The sequence below is a fragment of the Ahaetulla prasina genome, chromosome 14, assembly GCF_028640845.1.
Source record: "Ahaetulla prasina isolate Xishuangbanna chromosome 14, ASM2864084v1, whole genome shotgun sequence".
NCBI classification, from domain to species: domain Eukaryota; kingdom Metazoa; phylum Chordata; class Lepidosauria; order Squamata; family Colubridae; genus Ahaetulla; species Ahaetulla prasina.
The window spans coordinates 21587346-21613874 of NC_080552.1; the positions used below are offsets into that span (position 1 = coordinate 21587346).

Here is a 26529-nt window from a genome sequence, read left to right on the forward strand (position 1 = left end):
TTGTAACCCTGAAACGTTACAGGGTCCCCTGCTTGAACGGGGTTGGGCTAGATGACCTCCAAGGTCCCTTCCAGTTCTGCAATTCAGATAGGGTTTCCCAGAGAGGCAGGTGCTGGAAACCATCCAGAGCAAAGGCAACGGAGAAGGAAGAAGAGCAATTTCACCATTTGCCGAGCCCAGCAGATGAAATCCAGCAGATGAAATCTTTCTATTGGCACGGTTATCGTCCTAAGCAAAGGGAACTGCCGAGTGCTGCCTTAAGCCCATCAGTTTTCCCCTGGACGAAACTGTCCACGGTTCATTTGCTAACGACATTGGCCCAGCTGGTGCCTTATTAATTTGGAGGCAGGGTGAGCGAGCTGTAATTAACCTCCAAGAAGCCTGTCTTAGCAGGGCTGGGGAATTCTCGGACTTCATTAGATCAGTCAAGCCAAGACAGGAGCTAAATATTTCCCAGACTTTAGTCCTCCAGGGACCGGAGGGAAGCTACCCAGGATGAGTAATTTGATGGCACCGGATCCTCTTTCTCACAACAGCAACGCTTCCCATCAAACAAAGCTCTTTAACGGACAGGAGGCAAGGAAGACGGAGCTTTCATTAACCTAGAGGGATTCTTGAGAAGGGAACTCTACGTCAAGCCCCTCAACCCAACCAAGAAACCGGCTCGGTTCTACTTTTGGCTTCTGCTCTCCAGAGCGACAGCGACGTGTTACATCACTTGTTTGGCAGGGAACGATGCTGCCTATTGGGAAGCTTGGCTGTGCAGAGAGCCAGTTGGTTTCACATCCTTGTTGAAATGCACTTCTGTGGCTTGGGCAATGGCTTTCAAGGCAGCTTAGTTAATGAAATTAGCCCATTTTTTTCTCGAAATAATGGACCGGGATGCATAGCAAGGAGAAACCACAAAAAAGCAAGCTGGGCGCTCGGCAGGTTGTTTTGAAAAAGGCATGGTCTTGCATTGTCCTTGGTTGAGCCAAGTCTGCGAAGACACAATGCCCTCAACACAAAGATGTGCTTCAAGGAAGAGCGAAGTTGGGCTTCCTTCCCAAGCAGCCAGACACCTGGATTTTTGCAATCGTGCTCAGGATTGCGTTGCTCTTCGATGCTTCGTGGAGAAGAACAGAACAGCGGTGTAGAAGCCGCATTTTGGATTCCAGGTGTGAAGCGATGGCCTGTTTCTGAAGCTCCAGCGAGCTACAAATCTTGTAGACGTGAGTTTGAGGACGCTCATATTGGAAAATAAGTTGGTTCTGCTGGAGAATCCGGCGATGAAGATGGGTTTGGTCTCAAAGAAATGGGAGAGCTGGAATCTGAACTGGTGTCAGCCCAACAACCGCAACATTGCTTTGCACAACAGGGGAGAGAGGAGAGAAAAGGGAGAGGTGATGGGTAGAGGACTCTAAAGGGTATTTTGCGTGAGACAAAATATTTTGTGAGCACAGCTCAAGGTTCGCAACTCCTTTGCATTTTCACCAAAATGGAGGAGCAGTGCCAAAAGATGAGTTGAACACATCTGGTCTGTTGACCTCTTGCTGACTTCCTGTTGTCAAATCCCTAAACTCAGTTATGGTCAAGGACTGACCTTCTGGTTTGACACCAGTGGGAAAAAAATGATTTGTTTTTTAAGCTAGCAATTGCCTTCCCTCTGTCCCTCCCTTCCTCCCTCCTTCCTTGGCTGCCTTTCCCTTCTTTCACTGTCTTCTCCATCTCCCTCCCTTCCTTCTTCCTTCCCCTCCCTCCCTCCTTGCCTGCCTTCCCCTTTTTTTGTCTTCTCCATCTTCCTTCCTTCCTTCCTTCCTCAGTTTACAATGACATAAACAAAGTATCTGAGGTTCTAATTAAAAGCAGACATCATTTTTCAGGCTCTTGAAGGGTTCCATCTCGCTAACTGCTTTTAGAGAATTACTTCCAACAGCCAAAGAGCTGAATTCATAAAATGCTGGCATAAGGAACAGCCTGATATGGGAAGAAGCAGCACCCTGAGGATCCAAAGAAAAAGATGGCTTCCAGGGCTGACAGTAGCTTTCTTCATTCTGCTGTCCTGCAGACGTGTAGGGATTGACGGACCCCAGCATTGCAAATCGTCACCGCCAACACCACCATCATCCAGAAAAGTTGCGAAGACAAGCATGAAGTTGTTGAACTGTCAGACTTCAAGGCATCTGTTGGTCCCCTGTAGCATCGCAAGAGGCCGGTTGTGATGGAGCCAGCCAAGGTCAAAGGGAGCAAGGTGCACATTTAAAAACGCAGCATTTCCTCCTCCTCCTCCTCCTCCCTCTTCCTTAAAAGCCTTTTCCAATAAGTAAGTTTTCACTTGGCCAATTCCTGCCAAATGAAACAGGTTGGCTGCTTCGTCAAACAGCCACCGAGCGCCTTGTTACCCCCTCTTCGCGTTTTCCCACGTTGCTTTCTGGAACAAAGGAACAGGAGGCGTGGGTGGAGAAGGGTATTAGGCAAAGCAGCGTAGGAGGAAGCGCCTCAAAAATTACAGACAGCAGCCCAGGCGAGTGAGCCATAATTCTTAAGGGATTGCTCACCATCTGCTTCCTTGTAAAGCACAGCTCCTTAAATAGGATCAATAGGATTGCAGATTGCAAGATCTTCGCCTCCTCCCGGGCCAGGATAGGCCCTCTGGCTGCAGGGCACAATTTCATTATTCAAAAGGCAAGCAGGAACAGAGAAGGAGTTTTTGTGTTGGCCTTTGGTTTTAGGCCGTGCTCTGTCCCTTCATCCAGCAGGACAAATATTCTTATCTGCATTTTCCGCCCGGTTTTAGGCTGGCCCGCTTGCAAGCGGCAAGGCAGGGAAGGGTGGTCCCTAATTGTTGTGATCCAGATCCTTCGTTGTTAATGTCTCATGAGGTGTATGTTGTGGGCACCAGAGCAAATGCTTCTGAAAGGTAACAACAACAACAACAACAGAATTGGAAGGGACTTTGGAGGTCTTCTAGTCCAACCCCTGCTCAGGCAGGAAACTCTACACCACTTCAGACAAATGGTTATCCAACATCTTCTTAAAAACTTCCAGTGTCGGAGCATTTGGAGGCTGTTGTTCCACTTACTGATTGTTCTAACTGTCAGGAAATTCCTCCTTAGTTCTAAATTGCTTCAATCCTTTATTAGTTTCCATCCATTGCTTCTTGTCCTGCCCTCAGATGCTTTGGAGAATAGCTTGACTCCCTCTTCTTTGGGGCAGCCCCTGAGATATCGGAAGACTGCTATCATGTCACCCCTAGTCCTTGTTTTCACCTTTCCAAGGTGGCATCTTAGTTAATCCACGGCCAATCCAGAGACAGAGAGCAAACCTTTCTAGTCAGTGGTGGGATTCAAATAATTTAACAACCGGTTCTCTGCCCTAATGATTTCTTTTAACAACCAGTTCACCAAACAGCTCAGAAAGTTAACAACCGGTTCTCCCGAAGTGGTGCGAACTGGCTGAATCCCACCACTGCTTCTAGTACTGATGATGTTACCTAGCTGGGTCAGTAAATGTCTGCAAGAAAACAACCAAGCTCGGAGACCCCACATTCCTCTTCCTTCTCCTCTGCACTCTCTTCTAGCAATGATGATATTACCTAGCTGGGTCATGAAACCTTTACATGAAAACAACCAAGCTCAGAGAGCAGGAAGGACCCCACAATCCTCCTCCTCCTCCACTCTGCAAACCCCTCTCCCTATTAGCACTGACGACCCGCCATTGAGATGATGTAATTGAGGAGATGCAGAAGGAGGGGTGGGCGAGAGATGTTGAGCTGAAGTAGGAGCTTCAAAGCTTATCTGGAGGCACAAGGCTGATCTGCCGTGAAGGCTGAGACTTTGGGAAGGGGGGCTGGTGCTATCCTGGTGCTAGCCTTGCCTTTTCACTGCCCAGGAAAGGGGGATAGAGACAGGCTTACAAAATCCATAACAGGCTCCCACAGTTGTGAGAGAGAGAGAGAAGGAAAGAAAGACGAGAGACAGAGAGAGAGAGAAAGAAAGAGAGAGAGAGAGAGAGAGAGAGAAAGAAAAGACATAGAAGCAGAGAGAGGCAGAGAGAAAAAGAAATGCGGCTGGCCTCAAAAACGTGCCTAAATAGAACAGCATAGAGCTGAGGCAGGTAGGCAGGGCCACCTGCAATTTCTGCTACCGGTTCAGTAGACCGACTCTGCCGGAGTCCATTTAAGCTCCCACCGACTGCTTCAGGGACTCCATCCAGCCACCTCATTCTCTGCCGTCCCCTTCTTTTTTTGCCCTCCATCGTTCCCGGCATTAGGCTCTTCTCCAAGGAGTCCTTCCTTCTCATTAGGTGGCCAAAGGATTTCAGTTTCCTCTTCAGGATATATATCCTCTCAGGATGTTTCCAGGAAGCCCATTAACCAGGTTGTTACAACACAAAAGACTAATGGGCACACAACTAGGACGTTCGGGATGCTACGAAACAGTTGACTAATCTGCAAGCACCCACTCCATCTACCAATCAGGATGCAACCACACAGCCAACCAACCCACTTACAGCAACACTCCCCACCAGTATTTATAGAAAGACTGCAGCTCCGACCACGCTTTGCTCGCACAAGCATGAAACCAAAAGCACCAGCCTGAAGATGATGCGTGAGACCTCGTCGAAACGTCGCCAAGATACCCTCAACCTTACGCGGGAAAAGACCCGAATATGCCAAGACCTACATATATATAGATAGATAGATAGATATAATTTTTTTAAAAAAACAACCCAATGGCTACTTGTGATCATGTTCCGTTTCTTTGTGCCGTCTTGAAGCGAACGAGAACAAACTTCTTCCCCATCTTGAAGAGGCTCCGTTTGCCTTGCCTTCCGTTTCATTTCATCCAGCCGGGATTGACGCTTAATTACTCCAATATGGGGCTGGCCCAGGCCCCAGTTTTTATGCTGCGCGGAGAATATGCAGCGGATCCATGATCGCCACGTGACGTGTGTTTCACTCGAACCAGGGAAGGAAGAAAGGCCGTTTCCGAACGGCATCTTAAGGCTTGGAAAACCGAGTAACGTTCGGCCTTGATGGGAGATTGTACGAAAGGAAGGATGGGTGGGTGAATTAGAGCATCTTTTTCTGCAATGGAGCGAAGCAGCCAAACGGAATTAGGACCCTAGTACCAGAGCAGGAGGAAGCCAAGTTGTAGAAAATCACTGCAAACGACAAAAAGGAGAGAGTCATGCTTGCACTACTAGGCTTGGCTCTGCCTCCCGAAGGCTTCACAGAGCACCGAATAGCCTTTGCGTTGGACTAGAAGTGGTCAGTTTTGCTGGCCGTTGGCTGTTTCATCAGAGGAACACAAGTTCTACGGTAGAATTGGGGGTGGGGAGTGATGCTCTTTTTCGTGGCTGGCTAGCAATGCTGGCTGGGGGATTCTGGGAGTTGAAGTCAAAGCTGCCACGTTTCAGAAAGACAGATACTAAAAGCTTAAAGGACTCTCTTGCAAGATTGCTCTGGGCTGGAGTGGAGAGCTAGCTGGTTTGGGCACTCGCCAGCCAGCAAATTGTTCAGTGTTAAAGAGGGAAGGGGATGCGGAGAAGGGACCTTAAGAGAGCATCTCATTGGCCCTGCTGTCCGGGTCCAGTAGCTGGCACAGATCAGGCCCCTTATATCAGGGGCGCATCAGCGGGCTCTACTGGCCCATCCAAACATTGAACTAAGAGGAGGGAAGGAGGAAGAAGGAGGAGGAGGAAGAAGAGGAGGAGGAGGGAGGGAGGAGGAGAAAGAGTAGGTTGGAAGGAGGAAGAAGGAGGAGGAGGAGGAAGAAGGAGAAGGAGGAGGAGAAAGAGTAGGGTGGAAGGAGGAAGAAGGAGAAGGAGGAGGGAGGAAAGAGTGGGTGGAAGGAGGAAGAAGGAGGAGGAGGACGAGGAGGAGGGAGGGAGCAGGAGGAAAGAGTAGGGAGGAGGAGAAGACCTTAAAAGATCATCTCCTCCGTCCTCCTGCCCATGTTCAGTAGCTGGCACAGATCAGCCGCCTGATGCGGGGAGGTGGGGGGCATCGGTGGGCTCTACTGGCTCATCCAAACACTGAGCATAAGAGGAAAGGGGGAAAGAGAAGAAGAAGGGACCTTAAGAGATCATCTCCTCCGTCTTCCTTCCCAGCTCCAGCAAGGCATTCGGGCACCCGCGCCCGTGCCAAGAGAGGACCAAAGCCGCCGCGAAGAGCCCCCACGCCAACCCCCCCAGTTCTTCCCTGCCCATCCTTTCCTCTCCAGGCAGGCCGGTCCGGGGCCAGCCGAGCGGGGCGTCCGGACCTCTCCCTCCCTCCCTCCCTCCTCCCTTCCCTGCCGCCTCTGGGGCTGAGCCCGGGCCGGCCGGCTCCTCCTCCTCCTCCTCCTCCTGCCGCTTCCCGGGCGGTGCCAGGCGGCGGGGGCGGCGCGTCGGCCGAGGCGGAGCAGGCGAGGCTCCGGGCGAACAAAGAGCGCCGGCCGGCCGGGGCGGAGGGGCGCTGGGGCCATGCGGGGCGGCGGCCGGAACGCAGCCGGGCGCATGGCCGGAGCAGCAGCCGGAGGGAGCGCAGCCGGGAGCCGCGGCGGGCGGGCGTGAAGCGGCGCCGCTCTGCCCAGCCGGGAGGGGATGGCGGCGGCGGCGGCGGCGGGGGTGAGCTACTCGCCGCCCTGGTGGGTCGGCCTCCTGCATCGCCTGCCGCACTTCAGCCTCAGCTGGGAGGCCGCACCCGACGAGTTCCGGCCTGAGGACACCCAATACCAGCAGGTCAGCCCCGCGGGGTCGCGACTCCCCTCGCTCGGCCCGCTTGCCAGTGCCGGCAGACCCATCCTCCCCAGCGGACCTGGACGCGGGAGACCCATCCCCTCCAGTTGAACGGGAGACCCATCCTCCCCAGTTCAACGGGAGACCCATCCTCCCCAGTTGACCGGGAGACCCATCATTCCCAGCTGAACGGGAGACCCTTCCTCCCCAGTTCAACGGGAGACCCATCATCCCCAGTTTAGCTGGAGACCCATCCTCCCCAGCTGACCGGGAGACCCATCCTCCCCAGTTCAACGGGAGACCCATCCTCCCCAGTTTAGCTGGAGACCCATCCTCCCCAGCTGACCGGGAGACCCATCCTCCCCAGCCAGCCTCTTTTGCAGCTGCCAGCTCAGCCGGATGCCTTTCGGCTCCCCCCTCCCCTCCCCCCCTGGGTCCATGGCTGGGAGCGATGGGGCCGGTAGCGCAGCGGGTCTTCTTGGAGCCCGGCCGGGTGTGGGGTGCTGGTGGGGGGGGGGCGGCTTTGGGGGCGAAGCCTTCGCCGTCTTGCGTGGTTCGAGCTGGCCGGTGTTACGTGCGGCGCCCCGTTTCTCCCTCCCCCCCCCCGCCTTTCTTTTCCCTCCCCCAAACTTTTCTCCCGGCCCCGCGGATCTTTCCCAAGCTGCTTTTGGTGAAGAGCCCCCGAGAAGCAACTCGGTCGTGGGGGGGCTCCTTCCCTCCTCTGCAGGACCCCCCCCTCCCCAAGCCTTTCCTGATCTGCGGCTTTCCCTTTCATCTCTGCCCAGGAGGCCCCCCCCTCCCAAGTGCTGCTTTAACCTCCATTCCTGGCTAGTCTTTCCCTAGAAAGGGGGGGTGGGGTAGATCTGGGGGGGGGAGTTCTAAATTCTGAAAGCCGCCCCTCCCTTCCCCCCTTTCTAGAAATAGCGGCTGATGATGACCCATCCCCAAAGCTGGTGTGTTGCATCCTGCTTCCCCCCCACCCTCCTTTGCCTCCCTCCCCCAGTTCCAAGGTTGAATTGGATCGTTGCCAGTGTGTGTGTGAATTCCCCGATTGGTTCTGCTTCCCGAGAAGAACCTTCTCCTTCCTGTAGCGTTCCCAAGACCCCCAAGACCCCTTAAAGAGGGAGGAGGGGGGGGAGAGGTTGCCTGGGCTGAGGAGGGGGAGGGGGGGAGTTTCTGAGAGCTGCCATTGTTAGTTTCCCCTGGAGGGAACCTGTGGTTCTGTTGTTGTTCTGGAGAGATAGAGATAGAGAGATAGAGATAGTCAGATAGAGAGTGGGGGGAGGGAGGGAGGGAGGGAGGAAATATAGATAGAAAGAGGGAGAGAGAGAGAGAGAGAGAAAAAGAAAAGCAAGAAAGGGAAAGAAGGAAGAGAGAAAGAGAGATGGAAGGACATACAGATAGAAAGAGGGAGAGAGAGAAAAAGAAAAGGAAGAAAGAAAGGGACAGAACGGAGAGAGAGAAAGAGAAGGAAGGAAATATAGAGGGAGACAGAGACAGAAAGAAAAAGAAGGAAGGGGAAGCAGGAAGAGGGAGAAAGAGAAGGAAGGAAATGTAGACAGAAAAAGAGAGAGAGAAAAAAAAAGAAAAGAAGAAAAGGAAAGAACGGAGAGGGAGAAAGAGAAGGAAGGAAATATGGTAGAAAGAGGGTGAGAGAGCGAAAGAAAAAGAAGAAAAAGGGAAAGAAGGAAGAGGGAGAAAGAGAAGGAAGGAAATATAGGTCGAAAGAGGGTGAGAGAGAGAGAAAAAGAAAAGGAAGAAAGAAAGGGAGGGAGGGAAAAAGGGAAGGAAGGGAGAGAATTAAATAGAGGAAGGAAATAGAGATGGAAAGAGGAAGGAAGAAAGGAACTAGACAGAAATAGAGGAAGGAGAGACCCGATCCTGCTTGGTGAACCCAATTCCGGCCCTTGCTTCCCTCCCTCCTTCCTTCCTCTCCCAAATCCTTGGCCCTTTTTGGCTGCATCCCCAGCAGAATCTGCAGCAAGTGGCCGGTGTGGGGACACGTGCAATGGGTTGGGGGGGTGCAGATGACGTCATGATGGACGTCTGAGGCCGGCATCGCTGCATATACCTGCCTGCCGGCTTTTGCCTCAACCCACCGCCTCCCCCTCCCCTTCTCCCCTAGCCAGGTTTTCTCCCCCCCCCAAAAAAAAAATATATATGGAGAAGCGGCTGGAGGGCTTCAGCTCTGCCTGGCCTCCTAAAGCCAGCCGGGATCTCAAACGGAGGGGCAAAAACCATCCTATCCTGCCTGAATTTTGGTGCTTAAAAATGGCCGGAAGAATGGAGAGTTGGAGGTTTAAAAGGCAGGAAAGAGGGTGGGGGGAGCTTCCCTTTGCGCTTTGCCTCGTCCTTGGCTCCTAATTAATTCATGACGATGATGATGATGAAGAACCGTTTTGTTTTATTTCATTTATTAGAGTCCAGCATCCCGGATTCTCCCGTTTCTCTTTCCTCAAATCGTTGGTCGGTTCAGTGTAGAGGGGTAGAGATTCACCCTTGATGGAGGTCTGCCCTTGTCCCCCTCAAACGAAAAGCCCCAAGGAGGGAGGCAGCTGTAGGGTGGATGTCCTAGACCCCCACCCCTTGGGAACGAAACATCCCCCCCCCCGCCTTTCTACCTCTACCGCCTTTATTTTAACCAGGGCCCAGGGCCTCTGTGGAGGAACAGCGTTGGCTTAAAGCCCCCCCCCCCTACACACACACATACACAGATTGTTTCAAAAATTCCCTTTCTAGGTTTCCCTCTCTAATTAAGGTTGGCTTGTTTTTTACAGCTTTGGTAAAGGTATCTGTAGTAGAGGCTCTGAAAGACTTGTAAAACATCTGTAAAGCATGAAGGTTAGAGTTATATGGCTTGCGGATGTGAAGGGCTAAATAAATTACATCATCCTGCTCCTCCTGCAGCCCAAGTCCCTTCCTTCCTTCCTTCTCTGACTGCAAATGCAAACTCTGATTTCTGGTCACTTTTCTTTCCTTCCTTCCTTCCTTCCTTCCTTCCTTCCTTCCTTCCTTCCTTCCTTTCTTCCTTCCTTCCTTCCTTCCTTCCACCCTCCCTATTCTTTTTTCCCTCCTTCCTTCCCTCCTCCTCCTCTTTTTTCTTCCTTCCTTCCTTCCCACCTTGCCTGCCTTCCTTCCTTCCTCTCTTGCTCTCTCCCTATTCTTTCTCTTCCTCCTTCCTCCTTCCTTTCTTCCTCCTTCCTTCCTTCCTTCCTCCTCCTCCCTATTTTTCCTCCTCCTCCCTTTCTTCCTTCCTTCCCTCCTTCCTTCCATCCTCCCTATTCTTTTTCCTCCTTCCCTTCCCTCCTTTCTCCCTCCCTCTTCTCTTTTTCCTTCCTTCCTTCCTTTCTTCCTTCCTTCCTTCCTTCCTTCCTTCCCACCCTGCCTGCCTTCCTTCCTCCTTTCTCCTCCCTATTCTTTTCCTCCTCCTTCCTTCCCACCTTCCTGCCTTCCTTTCTTCCTTCCTCCTCCCTCCCTCTTCTCTTTTCCTTCCTTCCTCCTTTCTCCTCCTCTTCTTCTTCCTTCCTTCCTTCCTTCCTCCCTTTCTCCTCCCTATTCTTTTCCTCCTCCGCCTCCTTCCGTATTCTTTTCCTCCTCCTTCCTCCTTTCTCCCTCCCTATTCTTTTCCTCCTCCTTCCTTCCCTCCTCCTCCTCTTTTTTCTTCCTTCCTTCCTTCCCACCTTCCCTGCCTTCCTTCCTTCCTCTCTTGCTCTCTCCCTATTCTTTCTCTTCCCTCCTTCCTCCCTTCCTTTCTTCCTCCTTCCTTCCTTCCTTCCTCCTCCTCCCTATTTTTCCTCCCTCCCTCCCTTTCTTCCTTCCTTCCCTCCTTCCTTCCATCCTCCCTATTCTTTTTCCTCCTTCCCTTCCCTCCTTTCTCCCTCCCTCTTCTCTTTTTCCTTCCTTCCTTCCTTCCTTCCTTCCTTCCTTCCTTCCTTCCTTCCTTCCCACCCTGCCTGCCTGCCTTCCTCCCTTTCTCCCTCCCTATTCTTTTCCTCCCTCCTTCCTCCCTCCCTCCCTGCCTTCCTTTCTTCCTTCCCTCCTTCCTTCCACCCTCTTCTCTTTTTCCTTCCTTCCCTCCTTTCTCCCTCCCTCTTCTCTTCTTCCTTCCTTCCTTCCTTCCTCCCTTTCTCCCTCCCTATTCTTTTTCCTCCGCCTCCTTCCGTATTCTTTTCCTCCTCCTTCCTCCTTTCTCCCTCCCTATTCTTTTTTCTTTTCCTTCCTTCCTTCCCTCCCTCCCTCCTCCTTCCTCTTCCTCCTTCCTCTCTTGCTCTCTCCTATTCTTTTCCTCCCTCCCTTCCTCTCTCCCTCCCATATTCAGCAGTGATATACTAGTTTTGACTTATGACCGTAAACCCCCTTGGGGTAACTGCCTGCCTTTTGCTATGTTGGGTTCGGGCCTCTTTGTTCCAGTTGTGTGTCCTGCCACGCTCTGAGCACGAGACAATAGAAAGCCCCATTTAGCAAAGAGGTCACTGAGAATGCAGGCAAAACCACTCTGAATAGGACAGTTAATCATAACCGTTTTCTCTTTTATTAACCGGTCCTTGTGACCAGGCGCTGGAGAGGTTAAAGTACACATCGGCTGCTCTCTGTATGTGTCAACACAGGAGACCTGATTTCTTTTATCTCTGGGGGTAGCAATAGAGGAGAATATTTGTAACTTAGGGTTGAAATGAGGGGTCCTTGGTGGTCTCTGAGCTTGGTTGCTTTCTTGCAGACGTTTCATGACCCATCTAGGGAACATCATCAGTGCTAGAAGGGAGAGGGGTTTGCAGAGAAGAAGAAGGCGGAGGAGGAAGAACAACAAGAACAACTGTGGGGTCCTTGGTGCTCTCTGAGCTTGCTTGTGTTCTTGCAGACGTTTCATGACCGAACTAGGTAACATCATCAGTGCTAGAAGGGAGTGGGGTTTGCAGGGAGGAGGAGGAGGAGGAGGAGAAGGAGGAAGACTGTGTGGTCCTTGGTGCTCTCTGAGCTTGCGTTCTTGCTGATGTTTCATGACCCAATTAGGAAACATCAGTGCTAGTAGGGAGTGGAGTTTGCAAGGAGGAAGAGGAGAAGGAGGACTGTATGGTCTTTGGTGGTCTTTAAATTTGGTTGTTTGCCTGCAGACTTTGCACGACCCACCTAGGTAACATAATCAGTGCTAGAAGAGAGAGGAGTTTACTCTCTGCTTATATATACCAGCCCATTGTAACATTGATGAGGTGACTTAAATAGGTCATGAAACGTCTGCAAGAAAACAACCAAGCTCAGAGAGCACCAAGGACCCCACAATTGTTGTTGTTGTTCCTCTTCCTCCTTCCTGCAAACCCCACTCCCTTCTAGCACTGATGGTGTTAGCTAGTTTGGTCTTGAAACTTCTGCAAGAAAGCAACCAAGCTCAGAGACCACCAAGGATCTCTCTTCAGGGTAAGTTAGGGTACTCCTGAGTTTGGACGTATTGTCAGAACTATTTGGTAGAAATGTGGGATGCAAATTAAAGAAATCAACCAGGACATTAATTTTGCAAAAGCCCAGGATGGCCTGTTTTTTACCCTTTTTTTAAATTAATTTATTTACATTTATATCCCGCCCTTCTCCAAAGACTCAGGGCGGCTTACATTGTGTAAGGCAACAGTCTCATTCTATTTGTATATTTACAAAGTCAACTTATTGCCCCCCCAACAATCTGGGTCCTCATTTTACCTACCTTATAAAGGATGGAAGGCTGAGTCAACCTTGGGCCTGGTGGGATTCGAGCCTGCAGTAATTGCAGGCTGCTGTGTTTTAATAACAGGCTATCTTACAGCCTGAGCCACCACGGCCCTTGAAATCTTTCCTTCCCCCTTGAGTTTCTTTTCCTAGTTCTGGGTATGGAAACTTCAAGGCATAAAAATTCCCGCCAAGCCGTAGCTTTCCCCCTGCCCCTTCAGTCAAGAGTCCCGAGGAACGGAACTGCAGAATTATTATTATTCTTTATTTTCTTGGCACGGTTCGTCTATTCCTGCTTCTGGAATTTTCATCGGTGATCTTGCCCGCTGAATTTGCTGGTCCCGCAAAAGTTGGAATTCAATCTGGAAGGAGAGACCCTTTCCAGCTGTATCTGTTTTTATCATTGTGCTAGCTTGAGTGGAAACTCTCTAGATTATAAATGTGAATTATTTTCAGATTTATTTCCTCGCCTGGTCCTTGGTTGCAAACGATCCTGGGAATTGCAGTTGAGTTCCAGGGATTTTAAGGAATCTTTTCAGCACCCTTGACAGTTCCTGAAAAACCACTGAGGGTAGCTGGAGAGGTTCAAAATATTGGCCAGATCTCGAGTAGGAACGTTAAGGAAAAATGACTTTAAAACTGTCCCTGGAGAATCAGTGTTGGATTATTAAGGGAAAGCCGTTACGAACCTGGACATTATATATATAAACTTTTAAAAGTTTACGTGACTTAAACTATCAGATGACCTCCATCTTGCTTATCCTCCTACAACTGTTGAAATTGCTTTTTAGCCTGAGTTACATTTTGCAATTTAATTTTGGGACGATCCATTTCTTTTCTGTCAACTCTTCCAACCTCCCCTCCCTCCCTCCCTTAAGGGAACGGAGAATTCAACTTTCCTATGCCTTTTTTTCCAACCTCGATTTTCCAGGGAAAGACTTTTTATCAATCTGCTACTGTCAACAGTTCGAATGTGGTGGTAGCTGATAAGAAGGGTTCCAACTTTTTTGGGGGGGAAATGTGAACAAAGCACAGCGGGATGCATAATCTAGAATTTCTCTTGCACTATTTTTTTACTTTAATGTTATACATTTGGGCAATATATTCAGGTTTGTGTTTTCTTTGGAATTCGCTGGCCGGTGGAGCTGGGCTGGGGTGATGGCTGACATGCCCGTAGAGAGGGCTCTGCGTGCCACCTGTGGCATAGGTTCTCCATCACGGGTATCGGGTTTCCTGCCTAAGCAGGGGATTGGACTAGAACTGGGGTCTCCAACCTTGGTCCCTTTAAGACTTGTGGACTTCAACTCCCAGAGTTCCTCAGCCAGCTTTGCTGAAGTTGAAGTCCACAAGTCTTAAAGGGACCAAGGTTGGAGACCCCTGGACTAGAAGACCTCCAAGGTTCCTTCCAACTCTGTTATTCCATTCCATTCCATTCCATGGTTGACAGCCTGGCCAGTTTCTTAATAGACTGCTCGTCTTGGTTAGGAACCTCGGTTAGTTAAGCGATGGTGCACCCTTGGTTCACATCCTGTCGTGGGAGCTTCTGTCTCGGCATGAAACTACGCTGAATCACCGGGCTTCCGTTAAAAAACAGAAAAAGAGAGCAAAGGGAAATATTTAAGATAAAGCACAGTTGCACAAGAATACATGCTGGCTATAATTAAAATCACAGACACAAGAAGCATTGGGGATCCCATTGGATGATACCTTGCTTGTTAGCATTTATCACAATTGCTCGCAAAATTAGCCTGGTTGTAGGGAACCCGCTACTGAATCTATTTAATAATAATAATAATAATAATAAACCCACAATATTTCGAATTTTGAACATGAATAAGGAAGATGACTGTGCTTACCTTATGGGACAGGTTGTTAGTCTGATGAATGAAGCATCATTTATGGCGATAACACCAGGTTTCCGGAGTGCACGCAGTCTTCTATGGCTCCTTAGAGTTTAAGGCTTTGCAACTACGGAGAGAAGCTAAAGGAGGTAGAAGGAAGGTGCAGCCATCCACATGGGCAAATAATTCCGAGCTAATTAGATAGTACCAGTAGAAGAGAGAAGGCTCAGTGGCTAAGATACTGAGCTTGTCGATCAGAAAAGTCGGCAATTCGGCGGTTCGAATCCGTAGTATGGGTCTCCTGCGTGAGCAGGGGGTTGGACTAGATGACCTCCAAGGTCCCTTCCAACTCTTGTTACTGTTATAGAGACTATTTGTAGCTCACGGTTCCTTGGTGCTCTCGTGAGTCTGGCGGTTTTCTTGCAGACATCTCAGGACCCAGCCAGGTAACATCGTCAGTGCTAGAAGGGAGTGAGGTTTGCGGAGAGGAGGGGGACTGTGGGGTCCTTGGTGCTCCCTGAGTTTGTTTGTTTTCTTGCAGATGTTTTGTGACCCAACTGGATAACATCATCAGTGCTGAAAGGGAATGGGGTTTGTGGAGAGGAGGAGGAGGAGGACGACTGTTGGTGCTTCTTGAGCTTGGTTGTTTTCTTGAAGACACTTCATGACCCAACTAGGGAACATCATCAGTGCTAGAAGGGAGAGGGGATGCGAGGAGGAGGAAGAGAACTGAAGGGTCCTTGGTGCTCTCCACGCTTGGTTTTTTTTTTTTCTTCCTTGCAGACGTTTCATGACCCAACTAAGTAACATCATCAATGCTAGAAGTGAGTGGAGTTTTCTCTCTGAGCAAACTTCTGGCACTGACGATTTTACCCAATTGGGTCATGAAACATTTGCGAGCAAACAACCAAGCTCTGAGAGCACCAAGGACCCCACAATCCTCCTCCTCCTCCCTCCAAACCCCACTCCCTTCTAGCACTGATGATGTTCCCTAGTTGGGTCATGAAACGTCTGCAAGGAAACAACCAAGCTTTCGTATCCATTTCATGTATTCTTAATTTCATGTTTATACTTAATTTTTTTTAATTTATTTATTTTATTTGCATTTATATCCCGCCCTTCTCCGAAGACTCAGAGCGGCTTACACTATGACAAGCAATAGTCTTCATCCATTTGTATATTATATACAAAGTCAACTTTTATTGCCCCCCAACAATCTGGGTCCTCATTTTACCTACTTTATAAAGGATGGAAGGCTGAGTCAACCTTGGGCCTGGTGGGACTAGAACCTGCAGTAATTGCAGGCAGCTGTGTTAATAACAGACATGCTTGTTACTACATGCTTGACGGAAATAAATAAATAAATAAATAAATAAAAGCTCAGAGACCACCAAGGATCCCAAAATCCTTTTCCTCCCCCTCCCACTCCTCTCCGCATTCTCTTCTAGCACTGATGATGTTATCTGGTTGGGTCAAAGAGCACCAAGGTCCTTTTCCTTCTCCTCTTCCTCTTTTTACTTCTCCCCCTCCTCCCCCTAAGCCCCGCTCCCTTCTAGCACTGATGATGTTCCCTAGTTGGGTCATGAAACATCTGCAAGGAAACAACCAAGCTTTCACATCCGTTTCATGTATTCATAATTATGTTTATACTTATGTCTGTTATCTAATACATGCTTGACAAAAATAAATAAAAAATAAATAAAAGCTCTGAGACCACCAAGGATCCCAAAATTAGATACTGCATGTTTTTCAGTAGGACCTTCACCAGGAATTGGGTGTCAGATCTTCTGCAGGCAGGGCTTTTCCAATCCAGGCCCACTCCGCAGGGCAGTCGCCCCGAATCTTTCTCTCTCCCTAGACTTCGGTTCTCAACCCAATGAATTGCTCTGATCAATTTGCAGCTCTTGACAAGCAGCCAACTGTTTCTATAAGACTTTGTATTTGCTTACTTTGGCCTGGCTCGGGGAGTGTCGTCATATCTCCAGGTCAACAAACAGCTCGTGCAATGTATACAATTTGTCAGATTCCTTCGTGAACTTTGCATTGTGTGCACTTCTTCTACTGGCAATACAGTGTGTGTGTGTATGTGTGTGTGTTTCCTTTTCACATGACCTCTTCCAGATGGGTCACCTTGGAAGGAACTGTTTCTCGAAGGTCCTTTTGAGTAGTTCAGTGGACATTGCTATCTTGGTCTCTGACTTCTCACAAAAAATGTTCCCACCAACACGAGTTGGTTGAAGGCAAAATCTAACCTGGTGTCAGAAGGATCCCAAAAAAACTTATCCGAGCCAAAAACTATTGGGAGAAAATAAAGGGTTGGTTAGAAGAAATAACCCAACAACATACTGATTTAAAACCGGAGTTGTTTTTATTGGGGATCCTACCAGAGAAAATTAGTAAAGAAAATATTTATTTGATTATACATGTACTTACAGCAGCAAAAATAGTTTTTGCGCAGAATTGGAAAGCAGAGAAAATACTACCCTGGAAGGAGAAATAATTAGAAAAAATTTAGATTGTGCAGAAATGAACATATTAATTTTGATGATCAAAGAAAGAGAGGATTTAGAATATTTTAAGATGTGGGATAAATTTTACCATTGGTTAGAAGAAAGTTACAGATAAGCAATGGATAATTACGTAAGAAAATGATAATGCTTTGTGGAAAAATGGTAATAGTTTAAATTGAAGTGAAGAAAGAAGAAACAATAAAACGATGGAGCCAGGAAGAAAACACCAAGATGTCCACATGGAAGGAATGACTGATGTATTAAATGTTTGTTTGTCTATAAAATAAAAAAAATTTTTTTAAAAACTTATCCGAACCATGGAATCTGCAATACAAGCCTGTCTTCAGACTTTTTATTTATTTATTTATTTATTTTTTAAAAAGTTTCTTGGTAGCGCCCATGTTTTGGGAGAGAGAAGAAGAAGCAGTTGTAAAATGAGCTTGGAGTCAGGTAGGAATATTTCTAACCAAGGACTGTCTTCAGTTGGACCCACATCTGAATTGCGAGCAGCTCTTTGGATCCAACCTTTACAGCAAAAGATATTTTTAGAGCCAATAATACCAATTATTGTGTCATGGAGCTGAAGGCAAAAGGCCGCAAGAGTTGCGAGTCTATCCAACTCCAACTGAAGGACTTGTAATTACATAGTAGAGTCAATTGTTGCTAGCAATAAACGTTATTCAGGCGTTATTCCTTCTAATAGCTTCTGGCTTTTATTTCTATAGCAATTTAGGAGGCCTGAAGAAAAATATATATATATATATGATGTAATCTCATTTGTCTTGTTTTCCGTTCCCTGTGTGATATAGGCGAACAAATGGGTACTTCGAGAAAGGGGAACCAATTCCCGCGTTCTCTGGTTACTCTTCGTATTGAATTGTTTGGGGCCTATGTAATGTGGACAGGAAAGCGATATTTTCAGCAGGAAGCTGAATTTTCCAAGCATCTGTTTTTACTGTTTCTCTCCGCTGAACCAGGGGAAAATTTACACATTTTTTTAAAAAGAAACGTATTAAAAAATTTTTAAAAAATAGCTTTCCAGAAATCAGATCTCATTTTTGTTACTGCTGATAACATCTGTTGGGGGATTTTTTTTTCTTTTTTGCACAGTGGAAAGGTATTAAAAGGGATTTCTGGAAAATTCCGCCATTTCGCTGGGAGTTCATGCCTTCAAATTGTCATGTTTTGGACCGATATTCGGTGTTAATTTTGGATAAACAGCGCTCTTTAACTGTGGTTTCTCTCCTGATATGGACGGCTAACCAGAGTTAAAGCTGACTACAGTAGAGTTAGTCCTCGGCTTACGACTACAATTGTGCCGAAAATGTTTTGTTGCTAAGGAAGACCTTTGTTAAATGACATTTTGCTCCATTTTATGACCTTTTTTGCCACAGTTGTTAACACTGTCGGCCGTTAAGCGAACTCAACTGGCAAACATGTATCCCCAGGACCATCCCCCCCAAAAACCCCATGCCAATTGCCAAAAGCCTGAGTTTTGATCATGTGACGTGGGGAATATTGCAACGGTCGTAAGTGCGAGGACTGCTGATGAATCACTTTTTATCAGTGCTACCGAAACTTCAGACAGTCGCTAAACAATTCATTGCAAGTCGAGGACTAACCCATGTGTGTTGTTGCAGGCACAAGTTGATTCATGTACAACTTTTGAGACTTTACATTTTATCTTGATATCTTTTTTAACTTGCCTCCAGAAGTTGTGAATGCTCCAACTCTGGAAATTTTTAAGAAAATTGTAATGTATTTAAACTTTAGGAGGGAAGTTTGGGCGGGAACAAAGCACGTTGCTGATTGGTTGAAGCCTCAGCCAAAAGAGTATTTAAAGAGGGGTTTCTGCCTGTTGTTTTTGCTGGGATCACTATAAACTAAAGAGCTGTTGTCACTCACTGGTCTCCTGCCTCTTTATTGCCCAAACCTAACAAAAATGTTGGATAGCCATTTGTCTGATATGGTGTAGGGTTTCCTGCCTGGGCAGGGGGTTGGACTAGAAGGCCTCCAAGGTCCCTTCCAACTCTGCTATTATGTTATGTTAACCTTTTTTCTTGTTTCATTAAAATTTTAGTCCAAGGTAGTGACAACAAGAACAACAACAATTTATTACAGTCTTAGACCAGAGACCAGAAGAAATAAAAGCACTCGGTATATATACACTTAACATTCTAGTATAAAATAATAAATAACAACTAAAATCTATAATAAAATCCAGTGTCAATTATGCATGGTCTGACTATACTAGGAGTCAGCAACCCGCAGCTCTGGAGCCGCATGTGGCTCTTCCATCCCTCTGCTGCGGTTCCCTGTTGCTGGTCGGCTCCACAATTGATAGGGTCTTTCGGTTAGGACAGGTAGAGGAAAAAAAGACGCCGCACTAGGAAGAGACTCTATGGTGGGGGAACCGGACTTCTGGTTGGCTCCAGAATTGAACGGGAGCTTCCTGTTAGGACCTTTGTGGCTCTTTGAGAATTTAAGGTTGCCGACCACTGGACTATACGATAGTTGCAGTCCCTAAACTGTGTGGCCCGTTGCAGGTTCAACGCTAAAAGCAAAATGACTAAGCAGTGCCACAATTGTTATACAGCATCGCTATGGTGGAGAAGACACGGGTTTCCAACGAATCCCCAGTGCTGCTGCGCAGAATCTGGCGACCCGCGCTGTAGTTATGGACTATTCATCCTTAAGCAGCCGTTGAAAATAAGTAGTGTCGGAACGTCCAGGATATCTAGCAGTTATTGGCAGAATATGTTTTTTCCTAATCTCCGTATAAAAGGAACATCTTGTTGTGGCTCCTGGCCCCATGCCCGAAAGTAACTCAGAGCCGGGCCTGTTGCCAGAAAGTGATTTGGGCAGTGAGGGGGAAGGGCCGTCAGGACTTACCTCGGAAGCACCGGCCTCCCTGGATCAGCTCCAGGAGCCAGAAGCAGGCCAAGTGAAAGAGATAACGAGGCCTCCTTCTCCTGACTCTTCCCCCCCCAGGCCACGCCTGCAGACCCAGCTGACAGCAATCAGGCTTGGCTCAATCCCAGGTTTTGTAGGCAGGAGAGAAGGGAATGACAGAAACAGGGGAGGGGCAGGCCTAGGAAGTGCTGAGTCATGGAACCACACCCCACAGGATATAAAAGGCAGCAAGAGCTGGTGTGTCTCTTTGTATCAGGCAAATCCACGGATTGACTAGAGCTGAAGGTTGTGACTCACCAGCGTCTTGGCAGCTATCGAAGGCTCTTGGCAGACGCTGATTCTTTTGCTGCCAGAGCTGATAAGAGCCGGCTAGTTAAGCCATCGTTCGGACAGAGGCAAGGAGGACACAACACATCTTAAGGAGAATGTGACCCACAGTTTCCACCTCTTAACAGTAACAGAATTGGAAGGGACTTGGAGGTCATCTAGTCCAACCCCCCCTGCCCACGCAGGAGACCTATCCTAGGGATTCAAACCGCCGGCCTTTCCAGTCGACAAGCTCAGTGTCTTAGCCACTGAGCCATCAGGGACAGAGTCTTTCCCTGAATGGTATCCTTTTATACTTGCCATACAGGACAGCCCGATAGTGGTGGATCCAGTTAATTATTTGGGGCGAAAAGGAGAACGCGAGGAAGTTTCCTGGGTTGTAATTGCAGCTGGGATCCCGTTTTCTTGAAGCTGTTTTTATGGAGGGATTTCTTTCTTACATGCCTCAAAACAAGAAATCTGGAACTGTCTCGGTAGTTTTGCTTCAAAAATCATGGAACGAATGCAAAATTTCAGCCCAGACAATTTAAGGAAACGCTAATTTGCAAAAACGGAAGCTTTCGCGTGCAAAATATGAAAAAAATGTTTGCTGGACAAAGGTGCTTTTGTTTTCTATTAGGTTTCCCCTCCCCCACTCTTCCTAGTCTTCCTTCCTTCCAAAAAACTCCACAATGCCTTTTTCGATTGTTCACAAGAAGTTGTTCGGCTCTCTGATTTTTGAAAAATTGGGCCTCGTTTGTTGTGGCAGCCGGATCATCTTAAAACAGCAGAAATCCTCCCCCCCACAAAAATGGAAAATCGAAAAACGCTTGAGAAAATAGCTGTAAGAGAACTTAACATTTTGCAGGAAAAGATCCTAAGGATTTAATTCTGACCTTCCGCTAAATCTTTCCGGTGATCTGACTGACAAAGATCTCTCTTTGGGAAATCAATCTGTATTTGAGTAAAAGACCACCGAATTGGACTGTCTGAAAGATGGATGCTTTATTTTGATTCGATATATTTATTTATTCAATTTCTATCTTCTATCTTTACATCTAGCCAAGATTAGTAGTTATTGGACACGCGTAGAGGGCTGCCATCTATTTTAAAGTTACTGTTCCCCAAAATGTTGTTGACGTCCACTGAACTAGTCTTCGACTTACAACCACAATTGAGCCCCAAATTTCTGTTGCTAAATGAGACGGTTGTTAAGTGAATCTTGTCCCGTTCTACGACCTTTCTTGCCACAATTGTTAGGTGAACCACTGCAATAACCCAGTTATTAAGTGAATCCAGTTTCCCTATTGACTTTTCTTGGTCCGGAAGGTCACCAAAGGGGATCGCATGAAGCAAACTGCAACCGTCATAAGTATGAGTCGGTTGCTGAGCTTCCCAAATTTCGCTCATTTGGGGATGCTGCAACGGTCGGAAGTGTGAAAAAAGGCCACAAGTCCCTTTTATCAGTGCCATCATAATTTGGAACGGTCACTAAATGGATCCGTTGTAAATCTGTATCGTGTTGCCATCGGCTTGCGGTTTTGTTAGAATAGAACCATCATAAATAAATAAATTTATAATAACTCGGCAAAGTAGCCTCAGTGTCTTTAGCGGAGAATTCCTGATCTCTGGGGCCTGTGAAGTTTTGGATGAACAAAAGAACAACTGAGGGTTGTGCACAGTTGTGGAGCGTCCCTACGAAGGACAGGCAAGGAAATAAAAAGCTATTCACCAGATTTTTGCTGTCACTGTGAAATTCATGGTGAATCGGGACGGGAGGCGGGGGGAGAAAAGAAATGTGGACTGTTTCACTGAGCAGATATGAAAATGGAACAAGAGGCCTTTTTCAGGATTTAATAAATGGATTTGTGCGGAATATGAAAGCAATCTTGTGAACAATTTCCATATTCAGGGCTTTTTTCTTCTCTCTATTTCTGTTCCGCAGCATACCTGTATTTTTGTGTCTGCTTCTCTTCTCGCTCCCTTCTTGTTTTATTGAGCCTTTTTGACCTGGTCATTAAGCGAGTCTCTGCAGTCATTAAGTGAATCACAAGGGGGGGGGTTTCAACGAATCCGGCCTCCTTCCTTGGCATTGCTTTTGTTGGAAGCTGGCTGGGAATTGCATGAGCCTGCAGCCATCGTAAATACATATTTTGGTTGCCAAATGCCCAAACTTTAATCCCATGATTCCGAAGTAGCTATGACGGTTGTAAGTACGAGGACTGCTCCTAAGTCACCCTTTTTTTAGCGCTGTTGTAACGTCACTAAACTAGCGTTTGTAAGTCAAGGGCTATTGCAATCTTGCATTTTGGTTTAGAGGGCCATATTTGAAAAATAGCCAGGACATTTTTTCATCCAAACCAATACGTAATTTATAATAACATGGAATAATATGAAAACCCACAGAAAGGGGTTTTCCACCCTGAATCTAAAACACAGAAAAGCATTCTTCGTTGTCGTGTCCCACTCCTCCTCTGACGACCGGGTCGGGGAAGTCCGTATCAAGCGTGCCTCTGCAGCTCTGCCAAAGTCCTATCAGAGTCCTCAGGGCAGGCAGGAATCCAAGGTGCGACTTCAGCAACCCAGATTAGACTTTGCCTGACTCAGAGAATGCCAGAAAGCAGATCCTTTCTATAGGCCATGGGGTGTGGCTCCATGACTCAGCACTTATCCAGGCCTGCCCCTCCCTTCCTTTTGCTGACGTCGCCTCTCCATTCTCCGGAAGCATGGATCTATCCATTGCATCGTTTTGCCTCCAGCTGTTGGTAATCCCAGCTCGTGGCTGGCTTCAGGCGCACATGCTATCGGAGGGAGGTTTGTTTGCTCAGTTTCTCCGGGCATGGTGCCAGGACTGGGGGCTGGAGGCATGCCAGGACATTCTCCTGTACTATCAGTCTCTGGCAGGAAATGAGAAGGGCCCGGCTGCGGCGAGGGGGGCGAGCGAGGCACAACATTCGTGGTTTAAAAATTCACTTTTTTGGGGTGTATCAATTTTTTTGTTCTTATACCGAAATATAAAATACAACGGAAAATAAAAAGTAATGGAAAACTAGGAGGAAGGAAAAAGGGAAGAAGAGAAAATGTGGGGTGGAAAGGGAGAAAGAAAGAAAGAAAAAAGGCATTGACTTCCTTATTGGGTTGCAGAACCAAACCAGACAGTTATAGAGGTGCAAATGACAGACTCAATAATTCCTCTGTAGAACTGAATCAGCAGCTCCTTGGGCAGTTTGAGCTTTCTGAGTTGGCGCAGAAAGAACATTCTTAGTTGTGCTTTTTTGATGACGTTTTTGGTGTTAGCTGTCCATTTGAGATCTTGCGATCTTAGATTTAGGTCTCTACTGTTGATACTGTCTTGTCTAATATTGTGAGAGGTGGAAGTATGGAAGAGTACATAGACCCCTCATTTCAACTCCGAGCTACAAATATTCTCCTTTATTGGTATTTTAGTATTAATACATAAATAAACTTTAAAACTATGAAAAAAAATTGCACAAGGCTGTTTGAAGCAAGTGAGATTTTTTGCTTTTTGCATTCTAAGTCCTGGCGGTGAATTCCACCAGCTGGTTCCTAGAAAGGAAGATGAGGTTGCTATAGGGAGGATGGTTGGATTGAGATAATATCCGCTGAAATTACAATTGCATATGATCAGAGATAATTCTATGTAATTTCAAAGGTTTCCCTTGGCATTTTGGTTTTCTCTCTCTCTTCTCCCCATGGGCTGGCATGGAATATAATTCAGGCCTGAAAAAAATCATTTGATCAGAAAAGCTCATGTTTAGGGAACGAGACCTAAATACGTTGCGTTTTGATGTCAAAAACCCACTTTGAAAGGTGTGGAAATGCAGGTAGATAATACGTCCTTCCCATAGAGAGAGAAATAAGTGACAATAGGAAAATATTTGGCTTCTTTGACTGATTGCGGTTGCCAGGAGGCTGAGGTTATTGGGTTTTTTTCCCCAATTTTTATATATTGGCTTTTTATTTTTTAAACTGCCCAGAATCATGGAGGGTGAGTGGACAGCCATATAACTTTTCTAAATAAAGAAAGAAATGAACGAGGAAGAGGAAGGAGTATTGTGGGAGTTTGCCCCCTTGAGTGACTTTTAAAAACAATATTTATTGTATTTATTAACAGTAAATTGTTAGGGTTAATATTTATCACCAATAAATTAATCAATAAACAAAATACGTGGAAAGAATTCTAGATCAGCGTCACATGAAAGGACAGCCCGAGCGTAAAGCTGAAGAATTAACAAACGACTGTAATGTTCATCTAATACGCAAATCTTACATATATACTTGAATTGGCTGTATAGATAGTCCTCGACTTACAGCGGTTCATTTAGTGACCATTCAGAGTTACAACGGCACTGAAAAAAAGTGACTTATGACCGTTTTTCCTACTTACAACCGTTGTAGCATCCCCACAATCACGTGATCAAAAATTCTTGGCAACCAACTCATATTTATGATGGTCGCAGTGTCCCGGGTGTGTATGTGTGTGTGTGTGTCACATTATCCCCTTTTGCAACTTTCCCACAGGCGAAGTCGGATTCACTTAACAGCCGGCCGGGCCACTAACTGAACAATAGCAATGATACTCTTTCTGGCCAGAAAGCTCATAAAAATGGGTCGAAGCTCACTTAGCAATCTCTTTGCTTAGCCCTCGAAATTTGGGTCTCCGTTTCGGTCGTAAGTTGGGGGTCTACCTGTACCGTAACCACAGAACGGAACTCAGGATGGGCTCCATCCAGCCTCCTCTTTGGGTTTCAGAGATGCGACTCGGGGCACATCGTTCGAAAGATGCCACACCGACCTGCTCTTGCTGACAGAATAGAGCTCTGCACGATGGCAACTTTCTCTAGCACCTATGCCTAGTTATGACTTATTTGTGCAGTGCCCCCCCCAAAAAAACAACCTATTTTGAGACGCATGAATTGCGTTTCTAAAAATATTTGCTGGAGTCAGGTTCTTCTGTAGGTAGGTCTTACAAAGGGAAGCTTTGATGGATCAGTTTAATATGGATCTGGCCAACAGAACAGGTGGGGCTTCTCTTTACGATTGACGAACGATAGAACAGAAAATCTTTGGTCTTAAATCTTTATTTTATTTATTTATTTATTTATTTAATTTTTATACCGCCCTTCTCCCGAAGGACTCAGGGCGGTGTACAGGCAAATAAAAAGCAGACAAGACAGTATTATATAAAATGCAAGATTAAAAAACTTATTATAATTTGCCTAAAAATTTAAAAATATAGATACTAAAACCCCATTTAAAATTCATAATAAAAACTATAAAATCCATAAAATTTAAGCCAGCCCCGCGCGAATAAAAAGGTGTGTCTTCAGTTCGCGGCGAAAGGTCCGAAGGTCAGGTATTTGGCGCAGACCCGGGGGAAGTTCGTTCCAGAGTGTGGGAGCCCCCACAGAGAAGGACCTTCCCCTGGGGGCCGCCAGCCGGCACTGCTTGGCGGACGGCACCCTGAGAAGTCCCTCTCTGTGAGAGCGTACGGGTCGGTGGGAGGCATATGGTAACAGCAGACGGTCCCGTAAGTACCCAGGCCCTAAGCCATGGAGCGCTTTAAAGGTCATAACCAAAACCTTAAAGTGCACCCGGAAAGCCACAGGTAGCCAGTGCAGTCTGCGCAGGAGAGGTGTTACATGGGAGGTACGCGACACTCCCTCTATCACCCGCAGCTGCATTCTGACTAACTGAAGCCTTGAGTGCACTTCAAGGGAGCCCCATGTAGAGAGCATTACAATAATCCAAGCGAGAGGTAACGAGTGCGTGAGTGACTGTGCACAAGGCATCCCGATCAAGGAAGGGGCGCAACTGCCGAACCAGGCGGACCTGGTGGAAGGCCCCCCTGGAGACGGCCGTCAAATGATCTTCAAACGACAGCCGCTCATCCAGGAGGACACCTAAGTTACGCACCCTATCCTTTGGGGCCAATAACTCGCCTCCAACAGTCAGCTGCAGCTGCAGCTGACTGAATTGAGATGCCGGCATCCACAGCCACTCCGTCTTGGAGGGATTGAGCTTGAGCCTGTTTCTCCCCATCCAGACCCGTACGGCTTCCAAACACCGGGACAACACTTCAACAACTTCATTGGGGTGACCTGGGGTGGAGAAGTACAGCTGAGTGTCATCAGCGTACTGATGGTACTTCACCCCAAAGCCACTGATGATCTCACCCAACGGCTTCATGTAGATGTTGAACAGAAGAGGCGAGAGAATCGACCCCTGCGGCACCCCACAAGTGAGGGCCCTCGCGGTCGACCTCTGCCCCCCTGTCAACACCGTCTGCGACCGGTCGGAGAGATAGGAGGAGAACCACCGATAAACGGTGCCTCCCACTCCCAATCCCCCCAACCGGCGCAGCAAGATACCATGGTCGATGGTATCAAAAGCCGCTGAGAGGTCTAATAGGACCAGGGCAGAGGAATAACCCCTGTCCCTGGCCCTCCAGAGATCATCCACCAATGCGACCAAAGCTGTCTCCGTGCTGTAGCCGGGTCGGAAGCCAGACTGGAACGGGTCTAGATAGACGGATTCTTCCA

General features: G+C 47.4%; 1 protein-coding gene across 2 annotated transcripts in view; it reads left to right on the top strand.

Moving 5' to 3' along the window:
* The first annotated feature begins 6421 nt into the window (after positions 1–6421).
* Positions 6422–26529, top strand: part of TTYH3 (tweety family member 3) — a 61010-nt gene continuing 40902 nt past the window's right edge. For both annotated transcript variants that reach the window (XM_058156865.1, XM_058156864.1), the window contains exon 1: positions 6422–6705. In XM_058156865.1, coding sequence (XP_058012848.1) covers positions 6568–6705 — 138 coding nt within the window. In that variant the 5' untranslated portion in view covers positions 6422–6567. The remainder of the gene's footprint in view (positions 6706–26529) is intronic.